The sequence below is a fragment of the Mustela nigripes genome, chromosome 16 (genome assembly GCF_022355385.1).
Source record: "Mustela nigripes isolate SB6536 chromosome 16, MUSNIG.SB6536, whole genome shotgun sequence".
In the NCBI taxonomy this organism is placed as follows: domain Eukaryota; kingdom Metazoa; phylum Chordata; class Mammalia; order Carnivora; family Mustelidae; genus Mustela; species Mustela nigripes.
The window spans coordinates 59062090-59082384 of NC_081572.1; the positions used below are offsets into that span (position 1 = coordinate 59062090).

The following is a 20295-nucleotide window of genomic DNA, read 5'->3' on the forward strand; positions in this document are numbered from 1 at the left end:
GAGAGGAGGGTGACCGCGGGGGGAGGGGTACAATCAGCTTGTGCTTCCGAATCTTGGGCAGAACTATCTCTCCTGAGTTGAGAACGGCGTAACGTCTTACATCTAGAATTGTCATAAGCGTCTTAATACGGACAGGTTCTGTTCTAAGGTTGCTGGCTCACTGGGACAGTGGGGTGGCCTACCGACTTGGGGATTGTTATGAAGGCGGCCCTGGTTTCCCGTGGACGGTACGGTCGCCAGGAAGGGAGCTAAGGGATGTATCGGGGGAGGATCCCTTTAACATCTGCCTATTAATACAGCCTGACTTCAGGCCCACTGTGTGCCAGGCTCCGTGCTAGGCTCTGGGGATAAACTGACGAGCAGATCGGTCATGGCTCCTGCCCTCTGAGAGCTTTCCATGTGAGGGGGAGGCCAGCGATGAAGCCGGAGGGACAACGCCGTGTGTCCAGTGCCCTGAGTGCTGCGGGAGCACGGGGCAGGGGGCCTAGGACAGGGGAAAGGTCAGGGAGTCTCCGCGCATGGGGGATGTCGAAGCTAGAATCCGCTTCGTTTCCCCCGTGGGGGCGTCTTTCTTCACCCCTCCCAGCTCTAGCGACCCGTCTGGACTCCACAAACGACAAAGCGCACTTTGGCCTAACTAACAGAAGAACCCAGCTCAGCAAGAACAACTGAAAAATAAATCTCTTTTATTGCCCTTATTTCCAAGTCATCAAAACCCCCCAAGGTGTCCACTCCCACCATCTGTCTCTAGCCGGAGGGGCCGGCCCTCTGTCTCCCTGCTCCACCTGGAATCTGGGAAGGGCTCTAGGCCTGGGCTGCGGTAGCCACCACACCAGGCTCCAGGGTTAGGCTTCTAGCAGATGCCCAGAGGCATCACGGGAGCCCCGTGACCCTGGAGCGAGAGGGAAATCCAGCAGATGGGCCCTTGCATCCAGAGGAAGAGGCTGAGGCCCAGCGAGCCGTCCGCGGAGCCAGCGTCACGGCAGGGGCTGGGTCGGTGGGGAGGTGCCCCGCTCTCTGTCACCACCCCACGTCTCCCAGAGCTCCATGATGAGGTAAGGGTGGGTCTCCTTCAGAGCTTGGTAGACTTGATCCTTGCAGGCCGGGTCCCAGGACCTGCTGAACCTGAACAGCTCCCGCATCTGGTTGGCGGCCGTGGCCTTAGCGCGCACCCGCTCGTACTGCTCCTCACTCAGCACCTGCCCCAGCAGCTTGTCAAGTACAGGGTCCACTGTTGTCACTCGAGCCACCAACTGCTCCCGATGCCGGTCCAGAAAGTGCAGCGAGGCCGGGGCACCGGGGGGTGCGGGCGAGGCTGGCCACGGACATAGAAGAGTTCCCACGGAGGCTCCTACCCTTTGACCCCTCCACGTCACCCTCTCAGGCTCTCTTCACTCACTCCCTCTGCACTCCTGGCTCCTTCTCCCCCCGCAAAGGCATTTGACCACCAGAAGGTCCAGCATTATTCGGCTGGAGCTGGGGGTGGGTGGGGCCATGATGGGGCCCCCTCTGAGGCCATCCAGCGTGGAGAGACCCCCTTCTCCTTCTGTGGAGGAGCTTCCAGGGCCCCTCCCGGGCAGGAGTAGGAGGACAAGTAGGGTCCTAGGGCCCCCGCCACCCTCCAAGGCCTGGTCCCTGTCAGGGATGCAGCAGTAGAATCCCCTCCTCTCCTTCCCCTCCCCTCCGGGACAGACAGTGCGCCCCAGACTGCCCTGGCGCTGGGTCTCCAGCAGCTGATACTGACCTGCGGGGGCTGGGGGGACCAGAGAAGACGTGAGCTGGAGGTCCCCTGCAGGGAGACAGAGATGGTCTGTGAGGGTCCTTGAAACCCCCGCCCACACTCTGATATTCTTGGATTCTGACCAGCAGCTATGGACAAGTTCTGGTCATACTCTGGAGCGAGGGCTGCAGGGGTCCTTACAGATCGCCCAACTGAGTCCCTTCCTTGTGCATGTGGGGAAACTGAGGCCATGCTCATAGTGAGAGAGACACACACACACCAGAATCCCAGAAAACACGGTTTGGTCCAATCTCGGGCTGAATGGATCTCAGGTTCCTCGCTACATCACATGGGCTATTTCAGATGTCCCTGCCTTGAGTGGGGCTCCACCTCCTTGTCCTTGTTTGGTCTGGGGTGCACAGACCAAATCTGTCCGTCCTGGATTTCAGTGTCAGAATCAAGAATTAAGAAGCACGACCGAGAAACTTAGCACTTGGAAGTAACGGGTGAGTTTCAGCAGGAAGGACACACAGACACCCACCCGTGGAGGTCCTGGGGCCCATCCAGACTCATCACCAGCAGGAGCAAGCACCGACAGAGGGAGGTGACCAGGATGGCAAAGAATTGAAAGACCGAGAGGGAAGAGGACACTGGGAGAATCTGTAGCTATTAACGTACTGAAGAGCGGGCGGTAGGGAGACCGCACTCATGGAAGGACCCAGATTAGCCTGTCGGATGCACCCCGGTTGGCCTGATCCTTTGCACCCTGTAACTCTTCTGTTCTTGTTCAGGAGAAACTTTGCCAAAGGCCCTGTGACCCAAATCCACTAGTTCGAGGGCAGCGTGGCACCCCGTGGCCTGTGGTTGAGAGCTGCGGCGGGCAGGAGGGTAACCCGAGTTTGAATTCTGCTCATACACGCAGGCCACACGCCGGCACCGGCTGCTTCCCGCCCCTGAGCTCCCCGCCCTCGACTTTACCTGGTTTCACCAAGGCTTCCCACACCACAGCGCCACTTCCGTCTTTCAGCTGCAGCCTGAGACCCGACCCCAAGTCTCCTACGTAGAATTCAGAGTAGAGCTGGGGTTGTCCGGGGCTGCGGTAGCAGAGCTCCAGCTCCTGCGGGGAGAGGCAGCAGGCCAGTGAGCGTGTCCTGGGGCGGCGGGTTCCGCCGCAGTCTGCGCTGATAGTTCACCGCCACCTTCAGCCATGGCTCTTTTCCTACTTTCCCCGCAAATCCTGAGTGGGGGGGGGGGGGCGGGGCGGAGAGCGCCGCGGACACCGCGTGGACGAGTCAAGACATGCCTGTGCATACGCGGTGGCACAGCCTAAACCAGGCCTCTCCCTCTGCCACCCCGATCGTGACCCCGAACCCGCTCCTCGCCCACTGCTGGCCTGTCTTCTCAATGGGTCCTAAACGTGACCCACTATCAGACCCCTTCGCTGGCTCCGCAGGCCAACGTACACCCAGTACAGGGCTTCCCTAATCCCTCCTCTCCCCACCACGCGCTGAGTCCTGCTGGCTCCGCGGCCAACGTGAGTCACCAGCCGCAGAATCTGGGCGGCGGTGAAGACTGGGCTCCGCGGACGCATATCCGGGGACCCGACATTGTTGGTCTCCTGCCCAGACACCGGCCGAGGGGAGCTAGAGGCGGCCAGCCCTCCCCGCAGCGGGGCTCGGGGTTCTCACGCACTGACCTGAGGCTGCCGTCCCCGCCGCCCAGTCCTGGGGGGGACAAGCACGATCTCACGGAATGGCCCCTTCCGATAGGTCACTGTGAGACCACGAAACACCAAACATGACCCTCGCAGAACGCACCACTTGCTTCCTCCCTGCCTCGCGTGGCTCGCCTGGAGATGCGGGGTTCGCCGAGGCTCTCGGCTTGGCCCTCGCCTCTGGAGCACGTGTCCATTGTCTTCCCCGCTCCCCCGGATACTCCCCAGACACTCCCCAGGGCGCAAACTCTTGGTAAGCCTTGCCCATCCTGATTCAGGCCCCTTCCTCCAACCAGCCTCCTTCGTGGGGCTCTTGGAAGCCCTGCCCCTCATCGGCCTGCCCGAGCTGCCGGCCCCGGGGTTCCCCGCATGACCGCTGGCCCGCTCACCTTGGGGATTGCTTCTAGTGTCTCCGAGCTGGACACAGTGTAGCGGGAGCCCAGGTAGAGGGAGGCCAGTGGGGGTGGCTTGCGGATCTGCACGAACTGGAATGCCTTCTCTTCGTCATCGATGGCCTGTGGGGCGCACAGAGCGGAGGTCAGGGGAGCGGCTGCCACCGGGCTCAGCAGTTGGTCCACGGAATTCCATCCGTGGAATGTGTCTGAGCCTACAGGGGCAGTGCTGCTACGAGTCTGTGTGGGTGGCGGGGGCTGCTCTGCCTTCCGCAGCCTGCTGCCGGGGAGCCCTGCACGGGGCCTCTGTGAGGCCAGGTGGGACTTGGGACACTGCTGGAGAGGAAGTGGGGGGAGGGGATGGAGGTGGTTTGGGCAGCGATGCCTGGCAAGAGGGTCCCTAAGCTGACTCATGGAAGGTAGCCCAGGGCTCACCCTGTTCCTGCTTAGCCGTGAGTGGGGGGCTCTCTGGCTGCACCCCATGTCTGCCCACAGCCCGCCCTGGCCCGGCCTTCCTGGCTCCCAGGGCCACCTTCCGAACACAGCAGTCGCTGGGGATCAGGTAGAGGTGGAAGACAGTCTCGTCCGGGCGCGTGTGGTGGTAGAGCAGCACCATGGAGGTGATGGGGAGGAAACGCAGGGCAGCGTGGATGGTCCGCAGGAACACTCCTAGGGGCGAGAAGCTGGGGTCCTCCAGGACTACGTGGTACAGCTCCACTCTGTTGGGCTTCTCCAGCAGCATCCCTGGCTCTTTAAAGTGGGCCACCTGGAACAGGGAGGTGTCCACACAGCCCCCTGCCAAAGCACAGCATCAAGACACAAGGTTTAGTGCCCTTGTGGGGTCGGGCTGGGCTGGGGCAGCAGGTTTCGGGGATGAGGGCTGAGTGGTCTGTCTGGGGCAGGGGGCGGGGGGGAGGTCCACCTTGACCTGGGACCTTTAGACACTGTGGGCCATCCTGTCTCCAGGGCAGGAGCACGGCAGGAACTCTCTGAGCCAGGCCCATACCAGCCCCAGCCCCTGGTCCCGGCGCCGGCGCCGGAGGAAGCGTGGGGGCAGGGGTTGCTGGCCTCCAGTAGCTGTGCTGGCGTGGACCTTGACAGTGAAGGCCAGCAGGGGAGGCCAAAAGGGGCGCCAGCAGCAGGAAGGGACGGTGGGGAAACAGAGCCACTAGTGTGGCATGTGCATGTGTCACATGTGCCCTCTCTGTTTTGGGAAGGACCTCCTCTTCCACCGTCCTGAGGGTTTCGGCGGGATGGAACAGGGCCTCCCTTGCCGGAAGCCACTGCTCCCTGCAGCTGAGACACCCTCGTTGGCCCCAGACTGGCCCCCTGGGGTGCTCCTCAGGGGCCTGGATCTGGAGGCAGTGGAGCGCAGGGGACGAGGCCGGGACTCTTCTGGCAGCCGGCTGCGGTGGAGAGCCCCGTGGCCGTGGCGCTGGCGGGAGGGTCTCGTGCTGTGGGCCGAGGTCCCTCCCTATATTTCTTGCTGCCACTCGGGTGTCTTGGCTTCTCAGCACCCTCTGCTCATTGTCTTTTCTTTCTTCTTTTTTAAAGACTCACTGCCCAGTCTGTCGTTAAACCTATCAGCGACCCCAGAACCATCCTTTCCCACCGAAGGGCGGTGTCTTTGTGCCAGTGGGTTGCAGAGAGAATAGGAGCGACGGGGGAGACCCGGGAGTGAGGAGCTGCCTCTGGCAGGCCTGCCGGGAGACGTTCAGAGTCACTGTCGAGAGCAGGGGCTTCAGATGTACGGGGCTCAGGGACTCCTCTCTGAAGATGTCCGGTAACCTCTGCCCTGTGACAGGAACGACCTTGGCACTGCAGTCCTGGAGATCACGGCCCAGCACGAGGGGGCACAGATGGCAAATAGGACAAAACAGAGAGCATCCCGAGCGCCATTGGCCTCCTTGTCCAGCCTTGGCCACTGCCGCCCCTGCAGTCCAGGACCCCGTAGTTGTTCTGTGGCTGGTCCCGCAGCTCTGCCCTCCCCGTGGAGCATGTCATTGGCACCTTCCAGGCTCAGGTGCACGGCCGAGGAGGAGGAGTAAAGCAAAACTGTCCTGGTCGAGGAGGAACACGGGAAGGCGGGGTGTGGAGCGCTGTCCCGCAGGGCGGTCAGGGATGGGGGCTGCCGGGGTCTGAGTCCCGGTGAAGCACCCCTGGCTCTGAGGGGCTGACCAGTTACGTGGCCTCCCTGTGCACCAGCAGCAGCACAGGGCCCACGAGAGCGGAGGCCACGGTCTCTCATTGCTAGGCAGAGCCTGCTGTCCACTCGGTCCCTGACAGGGCACCTGGAAGCCGCCAGGCCAGGGTCCCCCTCTGTGGAAGGGGCAGGAGGGTTGTCGTGGGTGCCTACACCTCCCTCCCAGTTTCCCCATGTGGACGGGTCTCGGCACCCGTCTTGCACCTGCCCTGCCCCTGCTTTACTCTGGAATCTTCCCCAGTGACCCTGTCTGTCCATCCAGACGCCCCTGGGACCCCCGCCCCCCCCCCCCCCCCCCCCCCCCCCCCCCCCCCCCCCCCCCGCCCCCCCAGCCCGGCCCCCTGAGCCCGTGTGGTCTTGACAAACGACCTCCCGGGTCCCCAGAACCGGCCATGTTTTGTTGGATTTACCCACACGTGTCTTCCCACGTCTGTGGCGGGTCCCTGCTGCGCCCCACTCCTTCCCACTGCGCCCAAGGCGTGTCGTCCTTTAGGATTGCCTCCCACCGGGATTCGTTTGCGGAAACCTCTCTCAGTCTTCGTTTGCGTGAAGCATTTCCACCATTGTGCTCTTCTCTTGGGAAATGACTTCTCTGGGTTTGCAATTTTCCGATGCACATTGGTCATGAGGGGACCTTGGAGACACGTCCAGAGCCGCGTTCAGAAAGCCGTGGTCAGCCTCGGGGCCCCACCCTGTCGGGCGTGTGTCTGTCCTTCCGGCAGCCACCGTGACATTCTCTGAGGCTTCCCTTTTCCAGTCTCACTACGATGGGTCCAGATTTCTCTCTCGCTCTCTCTCTTCCGCTTTCGATTCTTTGGATTTTTTTCATCCTGAGAACGAAGTCACATCTTTCGGCCACGGTTGACATTTCTCGGACGTTTCTCTTCTTCGAGCACTGCTCCTTCTCTGTCCTGTCCCTCCTGTCCTCCTGGGTTCTCACTAGACGGGTGTTAGACCTTCTGACGGTCTCTTCCACATCACTGAATCCTCACTCTTCTCACATTTTTAAGTATTTTCTGGAAGTTAGTCTGTTTCAGAACTTGGTAAGGAAGCCACGTGTATTTTACACATCTCACGTGTATTTTAAGGACTCCTTCTTCAAGGCATGTGTAATGTTGTGATTTTATGTGCAGTGTCTGGGGATTTCTGTGTCGGACGTGTTTGTGGGGCTGATTCGGGGACCTGCCATTTCCACTGGCTCTCGCCCGCGGCGCCTCGTTCACTGCCTGGGACGTTCCTAGCGGGGCGCTCGTGGTCATTGGGACTTTACTGGGGGGGCAGGCCCTCGGAGGGGAGAGAGGACAGGGAAGTTACGTTGTTACCCTTCAGGACTCCGTAGCCTCCCGGGAAGCCCCTGTTCGGGGCTTCAGCTCCCAGAGGGTGTCTGGCGACATGGGGTCTCCCCTGCCTGAGGTGTTAGTCACGCGCCTCCTCGGGCGCTTGTCCCTGGGAACCCCAACAGCCCCATTTGCTCCTTTGTTCTCACTTTGTACATAGCCTGGTCTCTTCAAAAACCGCCACCGAGCACGCGGCCCGTTTCCTGCTGGGACCGTGAGGCACCCGACCTGGGTATGGAGCTCTGAGTAGATGCCATTCTCATTAGTTATCGAGGAGAATGCTTCCTACATAGGGAAACTTTCGAGTCGTTCAGGCGAGAAGAATTATGAGACGGGGAGACCAAATGCTTCAAAAACACAGCCACCCAGATCACGGCGAGCCCCCTCCGTCCCTCTGAGGAAGCCACGTGCTCCTCCCCCAGGACGTCGCGTCCCCCGGGGCCCCCATGCCCCGCCCCACTCACCTCGGAGATCCACGAAGTGGGGGAGGTACACAGTCGCCACGGCCCCTGGCTTGACCTTGATGTCAAACAGAGGCCCGACCACCATCCAGCTCTGTTCCCAGGCCATCTGGTGCAGGAACTTGTCTGAGGCACAGAATTCAATGTCGATGGTCGCGGGCTCTCTCACCACGAAACGGAGACCTGTGCTGGGCCAGCGGTAGGAGCCAGCCATGGGCAAGTGAACTCTGGGGGGAACAGGGAGAGGGGGACACAGAATGACCCAATTCCATTTCACCAGACCCTGTGCGGGGCACTGGGGATCCAGGGGAGTGGCATGGACCCAGACGTCGCAGTCCCAAGGCCTGGGCCGGGAGTCCCAGTGCCTTTGCCCTCTGACGACTCTGGGCCCGTCTCTGAGCTCCATGAACCGTGTCCTCTGTGGACGGGGATGACAGACGCGCCCATCCCAGAGGCGTGAGTGCTCAGGGACCCGGGGCACGCAGAGAGATGAGCACACGCCTGGCGGTAGTGACGTTTCTGTCCTGATGAAGGCGATGAAACAGGAGAGTGTCAATGATTCGTGCCGGTCTGGTCTACACCATGACACGAACGACCCACGCTGGGGAATGAAAGCAACTCTGCAGGGGCCTCTGGCCACGTTCCCAAAGCTCCCCATGCGGTGAGCAGTGGGGCCATGGGCGGGCGGGGTCCGCAGGGGCGAGGGCTGGGGAGCCGTCTCTCCCCTGAGGCGTAGAGGAGCTCACAATCGTGACCGCAGATGCCGCGGCTGCCCGTTGTGGGCATCAGTCCGCCGGGACATGCAGGCCCCCTGAACACTGCCTGGGTCCACGCAGACCGGAAGGACTCGCTGTAAACACGACACCGGCTGATGGTTGTCATGGTAACAGGAGAAAAGGTCTTTCTCCACCTTTTCTTTGAAATGCATCACGCCATATTTAGTGGTAGAGTCGCTGGATAGCGTGGATTTATGAAACACTCCACCAGGGGCGCCTGGGGGCTCCGCTGGCAGAGTGCCCGCGTTGGGCTCGGGTCGTGGCCTCAGGGTCCTGGGCTCCCTGCGCAGCGGGGGACCTGCTTCTCCCTTGGCTCCCAGCCACCCTCCACTTGCGCTTGCTCTCAAAGAAACAAATAAGTAAATAAAATCCTCGAAAGGCTCCAACAACAGAAGATGGGAAAGCGGAATAAGTCTGGCAAGACAGCTGTCCGACCTGGGTGACGGGTAACGCAAGTACCTTGGACCCCATTTCGGCTCACGGTTGAGAATTTTCACAGTGGAACCTCCTTTTCCATGATAAAAGCACGGACTGAGGATCTCAGCCTTGTCCATGCCTGCAGGCTTGGAAGGGGAGGGGACCCCTGTGCCATGGGTGTGGTGGGGGGAAAGGTGTGAGGACGGTGACCTGGGAAGCCAGCCCCGGACAGCAGGCCTCCCCCACACTCACCGGTGCAGGCTTCTGTCTTTGTCAACCATCTCGATGGCCACAGGCCCCAGGGGACCCCAGAAATCATCCTCAGTCCCCAGAGGCCCCGTGTGCTGCAGGTCCTCTGGAGGGGCAGGAGAAAGCAGACCGACGAGTCCCTCCTGGGCGACTGGAGGGGAGAGTCCCTCTGGAAACAGGCAGGAGAGTGGCCAGCTCTAGGTTCTCCTGTCTGGCCGCCCTGGCCCCTCATGGAGAGACCATGGCGGGGGCCCCTCCCAAGGCTGGACTGCCTGGCCCACGGCGGGGAGGGTCTGAAGTCTCTGTCCCTGCTCTTGTGACTGCCTCCCTGCTTGCTTGCTGCCTGCAGAGGGCCAGCCCTGCTGCCTCAGCCCAGCACAGCCCCAGCCCAGCTCCTGCCCTAGCCCAGCCCCTGCCCCAGCCCAGCCCCCAGCCCCCAGCCCCTGCCCCAGCCCCAGCCCAGCCCTAGCCCAGCCCCACACACCCATCCAGCAGTGTTCCACTTCCCCGCACGCTACAGGGGGCAACTGTGAGCTGAACGTGGATCAAAAGATGGACGGCGGGGGCGGAGAGGTGACTTTCAGGCCCCAGCCCCCCAGGCTGGGACAGAGGGAGGCCAGAGTCCTGCCAGACTCTAGGACTGGACAGCTTTCCATGGGGTAGGTTCTCCTGGGGGAAGCCCGCCCTGTCCCATGCCAGCGGCAGGGGTGGGAGCCACCCCTCCATGATGCTGCCAGCCTGGACCCCTCTACTACCTGACTCTCGTCTGTCCTGCTGGAGTGAGGATGTGCCGCTCGTCTCTCCCTCATGTGGGCCCTCGTTAGGCATCGTCTCACGTGGGTCCTCGTTAGGCACCGTCTCGTGTGGGCCCTCGTTCGGCATCGTCTCACTCGGCTTCCTAGACACAGAGGCCTTCATTCTCCTGGGATCTCAGAGGAAGCTGGGCCGTCGCCATGACGTCCTCGCTTACATTCCGCTTGTCCCAGCTTGAACGTGTGGCCAGAGTTCAGGCTTCTCCAGTGGTCCCTTCCTTGTGAATGACCCTGTGAGGACTTATTTAGAAAATGTCCCTGCTCCCCTTCCCCCAGGGGATTTACAGGTAACAAAGCCCAGATACAAAGGTGGGTCAGGCCAGGTGGAGACATCCCATCCGTGGGGGGATGCATACTGTCTCCCTGGTTACCAAGGAGTATGGGCCCCGTCCTCTGGGAGCCCTTTTGGCACCAATCCCAGTCAAGGTGTAATAGGCTGGTTCAAATGTCTACTAGGGTAAATTGTAACTCAGTTGGTCACCTAGCCTCACTGTGGAGTTTCCTGTGTGTATTACAATCTGATTGGCCACCTGTGCGTGGCCAGGCCCAACCACATGGCCTTTGCCCTTAAAAGCTAGCCTGTGAAACTGAGAAGGGTCGCCCTCTCTTGGAAGAGGTGTGGCCCCGAACGTTCGATTAGATTCTTGATGCTTGGCGCGAAATAAAGCTTTGCTTGACCTTCGCTTTGTATCCGTCTCGCTCCTTTAATCACGGACCCATTATTGGGGCATAACAGACCCCATCTGCTCAGCCCTGCACGGCAGAGCTGGAACCGGGGGTCCTCCTGACCCCACACGGCCCCTCTGAGGGCTGACAGGTCACTTGTCATTCCCCCAAAACAGAATTTACATTTCTAACACATCCCCAGGCCAGACGTCACTCAGAACGGGGCACAGCTGCCACACTCGGCTGTGCTCTGTTCCTCAAAGGAGCCGAGCTCCGAGCCTTTCCTCTGCCCGGAATCCGCTCCCTTCTGGGCCCAGCAAACAGCTCCCGTCGTTCAAGGCTCAGCCCCGCTCCTCAGGATAGGGTCAAACCAGCCCCGAAATGCACTTCCAGTCCTCCTAGGGGTGCCGACTTGGGCTGGGGGATAACCGGCACGAAGTCCCCGTTCCCTGTGGCATGCGGAAGCTGTGGCGGGTCTGCGGGGAGCCGACGCCCAGCCTCATGTCCTTTCCCTCCGGACTGTGGGTGAGCACAGCAGCCACCAGCGCGGGCACCAGCCAGTCAGGGCCGAAGTGCCCCAAACAGGGGGAGCAGGGGGGCTGCAGCGCATTCCCCGCGGGGAAGACGGACTCTGCCCCGGGCTCGCCCCCCAACCCCCAGCCTGCATTGATCTGGTCCCAAGCTTCTCGCTCTTTGTCTTTGCCTCCCCCTGGAGGTCACTGTTCCTTGTTCCCGGCCCCACCCATGTTCCTGGAGCCTCTGTCCTGGTCTCCTCCCCGGTCCTCCCCCAAAGCAACTGGTTCTATTTGCATAAACAAATGGGCTTCTTCCTGGCTCTGGCTGCCTCTGCCCCATCTCTCAGGGACCCAATGACTCAGCTCGGGCCTGGGCCAGCCCCGTGGGGCTCTGGGTCTCCCCCGCCCCCAATGCCCGTACCATCTGCTGGGGATGAGCAGCGGCGGTTTCTCGTCCTCCAGGGCTCGGAGCATCCGGGTCACCTCCTCACTCAGCCCGGTCTGGTCCAGCCTGTGGGCACACAGGAAGCCTGGTTCTCCTGGGCTGTCGGTCACCCTGTCGGGGTCTCAGGGTGCTGGCCTCTGACATGGGTGGGTTGTCTCTGCGTGTGTGAGCCACATACAAGGCGGCAGGCGAGACGCTCCGTGCCCTGTCTGGGGAGGCGTGTGCCCCACTTGTCCCTTCTGTCGGAGCCGTCAGGTGTCCGTGTCAGCTTTGGGAGGTTCCCGTGTACCCCGTGCAGCCCCCGGTGTCTGGCTCCCCAATGTCCAGTCCCCCACCCCCTCCGAGGGCCGAATGGAGCTGCCAGGGGCCAGGGCATGAGTGTATCTGAGTGAGCCCCCCCCCCCCCCCCCCCACGTGGCGCTGAGTGCCCCAGGGCCAAGCAGGGGCCGCAGGGAGGGGTGTCGCCAGAAAGATCAATAGGCTTGTTTTCAGGCTCTGGAGGAAGGAGGTAGAGAGAGCCCATTGGGGACAGGACTCAGGGTGGGAGGGAGGGTCACCAGCTCTGCTCTGTGCTGGTCCTGCGGGGGGGGGGGGGGCATCCCCCCTGCTGGGGCCTGGCCGGCTCCTGCTTCTCCTGAGGTCTCGGCCTCTGGGCCCCCCAGTCCACTGCGTCCTCCCCGACCCTACAGACTCAGAATACCTTCACTCTCCCTTCACAGCCCCCGTGGAGCTCAAACGTCCCCATTTGTGCCTTAGCACATGACTCGCATCTTTTTGTTCCCGCTGGAGTGTGGCGTCAGGAGGGCAGGGCCCCGTCCGCTTGCTCCCTCCTGTGGCCTCAGAGCCTGCCTGGGGCTGGGCCCACGGGAGCCCTGCGGGTCTCCTCACAGTCGCCCACCTCGTTCCTGATGATCACGCCGCCCCGTCCAATTCTCTGCGCAGACCCTCTGCCCTCTGACTCTCCTTGGACTCCCTGCAGCTCACAAGGCAGAACCGTTACACAGATGTGGGCCGCAGAGTCTCCAAGGAAGACCTCCCTGTGCCCCACAGCCCAGGTCAGTGTCGGAGCCGGCGAGGAGCCCCTGCTGACCTACATTTACGGGTCCTTCTCCTTCTCCCGTCCACTGGTGCCTCCACCACCTCGCCACCCTGCACGCCTCCTTCTCCCCAGCCCCTGCCGCGAGGCCCCCGCAGGCCTTACCACAGGAGCCTGAGCTGGCAGGTCGGACGCCTGAGGCCTTCGCAGAGCAGCCGCACACCGGCGTCCTCCAGCTCGTTCTGCTGCAGGTCCAGCTCCGTCAGCCTGGGGCTGGCGCTGAGCGCGGAGGCCAGGGCCCTGCAGCACCTAGACGTGAGGCCGCAGCCGACCAGCCTGTGGAGGAGACGCGCCCCTGCCGCCGTCAGCATCCCGGGCCCCTGTCCTGGGGAGACCGTGGGCTGGTTTCCCTTTCTGATGCCCGTGGCCCTTAGGAGGGTCCGGGGCCTCCCCTTCTCCCGTGAGACTCCCCCAAGCCACTCGCCCGCTGGCCACAGTCACCCCACTGACGGATCTGCCCCAGGGCCCCTTGCACGGGGGCACCAATCGTGTCGACGGGCACCCAGAGCCAGCTGACATGGCAGACCCGGGGGAGCGAGGGCCTTCCGTTCTGCTCTGTGCTCCCCAGTGCCCGTCTGCCCCACGGATCTGGGGCAGCTCCCGCCCCCTCCCCAATCCACCCGTACAGACGGCCAGTGAGGACAGTTACCGCAGCCTGTGTAGCCGGCAGCCCGGCTCTTTCAGCCCGTTGCAGAGGCGCTCGACTCCTAGGTCCAGGAGCAGATTGAAGCTCAGCTCCAGCTCGGTCAGGGTCTCAGGGGTGTCCAGCACCCAGGCAAGGCCTATGCAGCCCTCAGCTGTGAGGCTGCAGTGGGTCAACCTGTGGGAGACACGTGACACCTTCGCCTCCCGGTGCTTGGCTCCCACGCAGCCCCGCTCCCTCCCTTCCATCTCCAAGGCAACCCGAGGCTCTTCCCTCCTGCCCTCTGGCCTCTGCTCTTCCCAGCACCTTCTTCCCCAAGTGATGGGCTCCATTCAACATGCCCCACCACGCAGAATGCACCGGGACCCTTGACCATGGCCCATGCAACCTCTTCCAGGGCCGTGCCAGTCTCCAGCTGTCCCCCGGGACTTTGCTGGAGTGTCCTAGATGGTCTTGGCTCCAGAGGCAATCAAGTCCTGAGCTCTCCCAGTGTTTCCAGTGAGGGCAACGAGTCACGTTGGCCTGACCTATCCTTGATGCTCTTGGGGGAGCATGCCTTCTTTCTGTGACATGACCCCAGGGAGTCGGCATGAGCCAGATTTGGGCTTTCCTGACAGAGGGGTCCTGCTGGTGCCAGCTGTGTCCTCACCTGGTTCCCGTCTCAGCTCTCCTGTTTCCGGTTGTGGAAACTGGGGCGAGACTGTTGACCTCTCTGGGCCTCAATTCTTATCGTCTGGGAACCAGAAATGGTTGTCGCTGCTATGCTACGTGATTCTTTCCTGAAGAGCCCAGAGGACACAGAGATTATGAAGTTCTACACCCACGCGAGGGGTCCGTGGAAGTCGGATGTCTTCCCCCAGGGCGTGAGGTTGGGTTTCTGAGTCCCTTGCAGAAGCCTTTCTGCCAGACCCAGGCAACTCTCCTTGCAACGGTTTTGGGAGGGGACCCAGGAAGTCACAATGCAAGGCTACATTTGCCTTCTTACTCTGTTGGCTCCCCTTTCTCTCCAGCCCCCCAGCCTCTGGCTTTTCTTCACTTCCCTTGGAATCTAGCTTAGATTCCACGATCCGTCATTGCCAATGTCCTAAAGGTGACCTTCTGTCGCATCCTTCTGGCTAACCCCAAACTCTGCCATCTTCCTGTTCCCGAACAAAACCCCTACCCCCGCCTGAGTCACAGGGCAAGTCCGGCCATTGGGAACCACAACTAGGAGCCTTGGTGATGCCTGGCAGGTGGAAACCCCCCACTGTACAAAGACCATTTCAGAATGATGTCTTCCCCCAACCTCCACAGCCAACCCTCACACTCTCAGCAGACAACTGGACTCCTACCTCACAGAGGAGAACGGAGGCATGAGATGGAAACCCCGCAGCACCCCAGAGTCCTACTGTGTGCCTCTGTGCCTGCCTCCCTGGGTCCCGTCCCTGCCTGCCTTCCTGATACAGTGGAGGAGGCTGTCCCTCCTCTCCAAGGTCAGTCATTCTTCTTCCCCTCTCAGCTGCTTTCTCCTTCTTGTTTCGTTCACCATCAAATTTCAAATTTAGGTCTTCTTCTTAAATGCAAGCAACTGGTCACACACACACACACACACACACACACACACACACACACACTCCCATTTAGCTGGTTCTGGTTTCCCTCTGCTTTAACTTGTTTCTCTTCTTTCCCACCCAAGTCTTAGTATTGTGGCCTCATTTTCTACCTGTCTCCCTCTGCTTCCTCCATTCCAGTCTGGATGTTGGCCCTGACATGACAGAGGCTGTTCCTGCTAAGACCACTGGACTGCCCTCATGCTAATCCAATGGTGGACAGCTTTTAGCCCTTGCTTTACATGGCTTCCCAGTAGCAGTGACCCCTGCTGGCCACACCGTCCTCGGAACCCTCCGTTCCCTTGGGCTCCATGGAGCACACTCTCCTGGCGCTCTTCCCACCTCCCTGGCAGCTCTTTCTCAGTCTGCTTTGTTGGCTTTTCTCTTCCTGAGCAGTAAACACTGGGGGGATTCCCCAACGCCTGACATGCAGTCTTGTCCTTGCAAATGAATTTTAGGATCAGCTTGACCATGTCTGCAAGAAACGCAGCTTTGATTTTGATAGGGACTGAACTGAATCTGTGCAGTAGTTTGGGGAGTGTCGCCATCATAACGATATTAATTTTCTGATCCATGAACATGGGATGCCTTTCCATTACTTAAGTTATCATTTAATTTCTTTTAATCATGTTTTGTAGTTTTCGGTATATAAGCCTTGCTTTTCTTTTGCTAAATTTGCTCCTAAGTATTTCATTCTTTTTGATGCTATTGTAAGTGGACTTGTTTCCTTAATTTTGTTTTTGGGTTGCTCATTGCTAGTGTGCAGAAGTAGGACCGATTTTTACATGTTGACCTTATATCCTAAAATCTCGGTGAACGTGTTCATTAGTTCTGATGGCTATTTCTGTGGATTCTTCATGATTTTCCATATGTAAAATTATGCTGTCTCCAAAGAGCGATCATTTCACCTTGTCCTTCCTACCCTGGAAGCATTTGTTCATTTTTTTGCCCAACTGTCCTGGAGAGACCCTCTGGCAGGATGTTGAACAGAAGAGCCCTCAGCTTCCATCTCAGATCTCCTTCCCATCCCTGTTTCTGAGCAGGACCCACCTCAGACTCACCGCAGGGTTTCCAGGCAGCAGCTTGGGAACCTCAGGGCCTTGCAGAGACTCTGTACCACGGTGTTGCTCAGGCAGTTTCCACTCAGGTCCAGCTCCTTCAGTTTTCCAGTGGTCCGGAGAGTGAAAAAGAGAACCTCCCACCAGGCATCTGTGACTGGGAACCCTCTGAGGCTAAGGGAGGGGGGGAGGGGGAGAGGGGGAGAGGGACAGAAGCAGCATGAGCTGTGTGGGTAGGGTCTGGGGTGCACAGCCCTGCAAAGCCCCGTGCTTTTTCATCGGCCTGCCTACCAAAGCACCCCAGCCTTCTGCAGTCAGCACGAACTTTATCGTGAAAAGAAGAAAACGTAAAAAGATCAGAGAATAAATCCCCGAGTCCAACATTTCTTCCTCTGAGACCCTTTATCGTGCCCTACTCGTGGGCTCCCTCTCTTCCCCATGTTCCTGCCGAGCCGTCCCTGTGGGCACCGCTCTCCAGTCTAATTACGGGACAGGCATCCGTCTTCTCCCTCAGACTTTGAGTTCCTCGAGGGCAGAACTGTGTTTATTAGTCTGTGATCTCATAGCATAGAGCCTAGCGAAAAATCAGTCCTTAAGTGTTCATGGAATGAATCATCCCGGTGCTAAGTGATCTGGAGGGCGACCGTGCTGGGGGGACCCTGTAAGGGACGTTCACGGTGCTGCCGGGTTGGAGGGTGGTTTGAACAAGCTCTCCGCCAGCTCAAACGCAGTGGGTTTCAGGCTGTGCCTCATGGGCACAAACAAGGAAGCCAGTTTTTCAGGGAAAAACAGAGACTCTCCTGCAGGCACACACATTCTCAGGTGACAGGCGGGACGTTTCAGCGCCAGTGGTATTGTCAACAGTCATGGGGGCGGTTGCCTGATGCAGCTGAGGGAGTATTTCTCCAAAGAGAGTGAGAAAGAGAGAGAGAGAGAAGTCAGGCTAGCGTGGGGGCAGAAATGTGCCCAGAGAGAAGGTGGCAGGCGTCACAGACACAGGATGGGGAAACCACAGAGGGCGCCCGCAGAGGCAGGCAGGACGCTGCACAGGATCCTAAGGGGATAGGGAGCCGGGGTCAGATTTGACAGTTCAAAGTCACTGGTGACCTCATTCCTCTAGCCCTGGGCACCAGGCTTAGGGGGATGGGACCTGCAGAGGGGTTGGCGGGAGGGGTGTGGGGTACTCACAGAGCCACATGGAGGGGGCTCCCCGTGTGTCCATGCTGTCCACGCTCGTTCAGTCGAAGCTCCTTCACGGTGCAGAATTTAATGCAGAACATGAACACTAGGAGCTCCAGGCTGGTGTGTACGCGCACCCTCGCCCCATGGAAGGGGGCCATCGCGTGTGTCAGGAAGTCCTTGTCCTGAATCTCGTACAAACAGTGCAGCATCGGCAGGGAGCTCTGCTGCAGAATGGGGAGCTGGTTCCTGACCTCCTCCTCGGCCCAGCACAACAGTTTCCGTTTCCTCTCCACAGGCACCTTGCCCTGGAAGACGGCCTCCATTTCCCGCTGCACCGGCTCGCTCAGAAGTCCCAGGACGAAACATGTGGTTGGTGCCTCAAACGGGTCAAAGTCCCCATACACATTTAGCAGGTCTTCCAGCCCTTGGATACTGTCGGGGGGATGGCACTCCTTGTCCTCACTCCCCAGCACACAGGACACGGCTGCAAAGAACTCTTGGAGGTACTGGTGAGCAAAGTTGTAGTCTGGGGAGGAGGGATGCTTCCAAAGAATGCCCATCTCTAAGAGGGCAGAGACGGTGTCCTCCAGCTCATGCTTCCTGAGATCCTCCCAAACGAGCAAGGTCTCTCTCTGCCTGATGCCCTTGGCAGCCAGAGAGCAGAGGCCCCTCAGCTGAGTCCCAAGAGGCTGGGCTGGCAGAGCCTGGGCAAGGTAGTGCAGACAAAGGGCAGTGGCAGTCTGGGAGGGCAGCCCGAGTGACTCTCCCCGCTCCATCTGCTTCTTCATGCAAGTGCAGACCAGCCAGGACACCAAGGGCACAAGACACATCGTCAACAGTGGTTGGTTTAACTCAACCGAGTGAAAGGCTCTGTTTGCTTTGTTTTTACTCTTGAAATATTTGTAGAAATATTCCTTCCGGCTGGACTCAGAGAACCCCAGGACCTTCACCCACCGTGGCTGCTCGACAGAGAGAATGAACAGGTGCAGAGCCGTGGTCCGCGCTGTGATCAGCAGAGATGCCCCGGGGAGGATGGTTTTCCTCAGCAACCCGAGCAGCAGTGTCTTCACCGGCTGCGGCTGGTCCCAGTACGGACATACTTCCGACTTCTCCTTCACAAAGACCCATTTTAGCTCATCCAAACCATCAAGGATGAGCAGCAGCTGTCCGGGCTGAGACAGGATCTGCTCGCTGGGAGCCGTGGGGGCAGCCCAATCCTTTGTGATGAGCTCCTTGAGACTCATCGTCTTGGACTGGGCCAGCTGTCTGCAGCTGAAGTAGAAGACGTGTTGGAAACGGTCCCTGTAGAGCCGGCCTTCCTCCCAGGCCCTCCTCACCTGTCTGGCCATCACTGACTTCCCGACTCCAGCAACTCCGTGCAGTACAACTGCCCGACCTTCTTCCTGAGCACCCAGGCCCGGGCCAAATAAGTCTTTGACCTCAATCAACCGGCCTTGCTCCTCCGCCCCGCTGTGATGCCAGCTCCCCTTGCTCTGGGACTCCAGGAGACTGCCGTGAGGTTGATGGAGAAGCAGCAGCTCTATGAATTCTTCATGCAAACCCTCCTTTCCCCGTGACTTTGTGGGGCGGGGCCTCTTTCTCTTCTGGTGCTGGCGTCTTTCTCTGATTCCTACGCAAGGGAGGGAAAGAGGGGACATGAAGGCAGAGCTTACATCTGGTCCTCTGTTCATTCATTCGCTCATTCACTCGACAGCTGTTTTAGGCAGCCCCTCCAAGCCACGTGCTGTGCTGGCTGCCAACGCCAGCATGTTCTTGCCACTGCTGTGGAAGGAGTGTGGGCTGCCGGCAGAAAATCCCAGCTTGCCTCGACTTGACCAAGGCATGCTCCCTGGTGACTTCATGCTGCAGATAGTCACCAAGGGCTTGGTCTGTGCCAGGTGCCGCTCTGGAGGCTGAGGGTAAAGAGGGAAGGAAGCGTACAACGCACCTGCTCTCATTAAGCCTGTGGCCTGAGCCATTTGCTTCACTGGGCCTCAGTTTTCTCGCCTGTAAACTGGGGATCATGATATCTTCTTGTAGGAGGTCACAGAGGAGTGAAGGAGATAACATTGACCTCAGCACCCACCACGGAAGCGCAGGCCAAAGACGTCCTTCTGCCTGCACCTGTGGTTGTCCGTCTGAGGGTCGTGGCCAGGAGGAGCCCTTGACCAACGGCAGATGGCAGTCCCCTGCCCCCAGGAGAGACAACTGGTGCGTTCTACACCGTCTCCCACAGATTCCAGAAACATCAGATCTCAGTTTCTCACTGGGCAGGTTACAGTGTCTTACGTTGTGTGTGTCAGCCTGAGGTGCCGACGGAGGCATCAGTTCTTCTTGGCACCATGTTCCCCAGAACATCCTCGTTCTCTTGGATCTGTTAGTACTCCCACAGACCTAAATCTTCTATTTTGGGTTATACTCTAAAAATCCTCCCCCTGCCACCAGTACCTCCAACAATATGCTTTCGTATGGGGGTTAGCAGACACTAGTCCAATCCAGTGGGCCACCTGTTGTAAAACCTATAACCTGAGAATGGTCGTTGCATTTTTTAAACAATTGAAAACAATAAAAAGAAGAATATTTCACAGTATGTGAAAGTTATACAAAATTCAGAATGTAGTGTCCATAAATATAGCTTCACTGTCTCCCTGCCAGGTTTGGGTATTGCTAATGTCTGCTTTTGGGCTACAGTGGAGAGTACAGTATTTGCCATGTGGGCCATGTGGCCCACAAAGCCTAAAATATTCACTGTCTTCTCCTGTACACAGAAAATCTGCCTACTTTTACTCTTCTATGTATCAAGCTCTGTACCATGCAGATTTTGCACTTCCTATGAAACTGTTGTTGGGATATTATTTTATTCAAATGTCCCCACTGATTAAGTCCCTTAGAATTTAGAATTGGGGGGAACTGACATTAACAAGATGGGGAATAGGAGATACTGGTATTTGCCCCCCACCCCCAACAATTAGCTTTTCATGAATGCCAATAGCTTCAGGAGAACCCAGGACTTCAATGAA

The 20295-nt window shown here is 59.3% G+C and overlaps 1 protein-coding gene across 2 annotated transcripts in view; it reads right to left on the minus strand.

Annotated features, from left to right (window-relative positions):
* Positions 1-669: 669 nt before the first annotated feature.
* The window catches only part of NLRP1 (NLR family pyrin domain containing 1), a 31726-nt gene continuing 12100 nt past the window's right edge, over positions 670-20295 (minus strand). Inside the window, exons 5-17 of one of the 2 annotated variants that reach the window (XM_059381125.1) lie at positions 17282-18905; positions 16097-16267; positions 13453-13623; positions 12909-13079; positions 11684-11773; positions 10025-10167; positions 9273-9438; positions 7831-8054; positions 4359-4621; positions 3824-3949; positions 2699-2837; positions 1745-1789; positions 670-1315 (exon numbers count right to left, since the gene is read on the minus strand). In XM_059381125.1, coding sequence (XP_059237108.1) covers positions 978-1315; positions 1745-1789; positions 2699-2837; positions 3824-3949; positions 4359-4621; positions 7831-8054; positions 9273-9438; positions 10025-10167; positions 11684-11773; positions 12909-13079; positions 13453-13623; positions 16097-16267; positions 17282-18905 — 3671 coding nt within the window. In that variant the 3' untranslated portion in view covers positions 670-977. Of the gene's footprint in view, positions 1316-1744; positions 1790-2698; positions 2838-3415; positions 3494-3823; positions 3950-4358; positions 4622-7830; positions 8055-9272; positions 9439-10024; positions 10168-11683; positions 11774-12908; positions 13080-13452; positions 13624-16096; positions 16268-17281; positions 18906-20295 lie in introns of those variants that run through there. The other variant, XM_059381126.1, reaches the window with a different exon arrangement.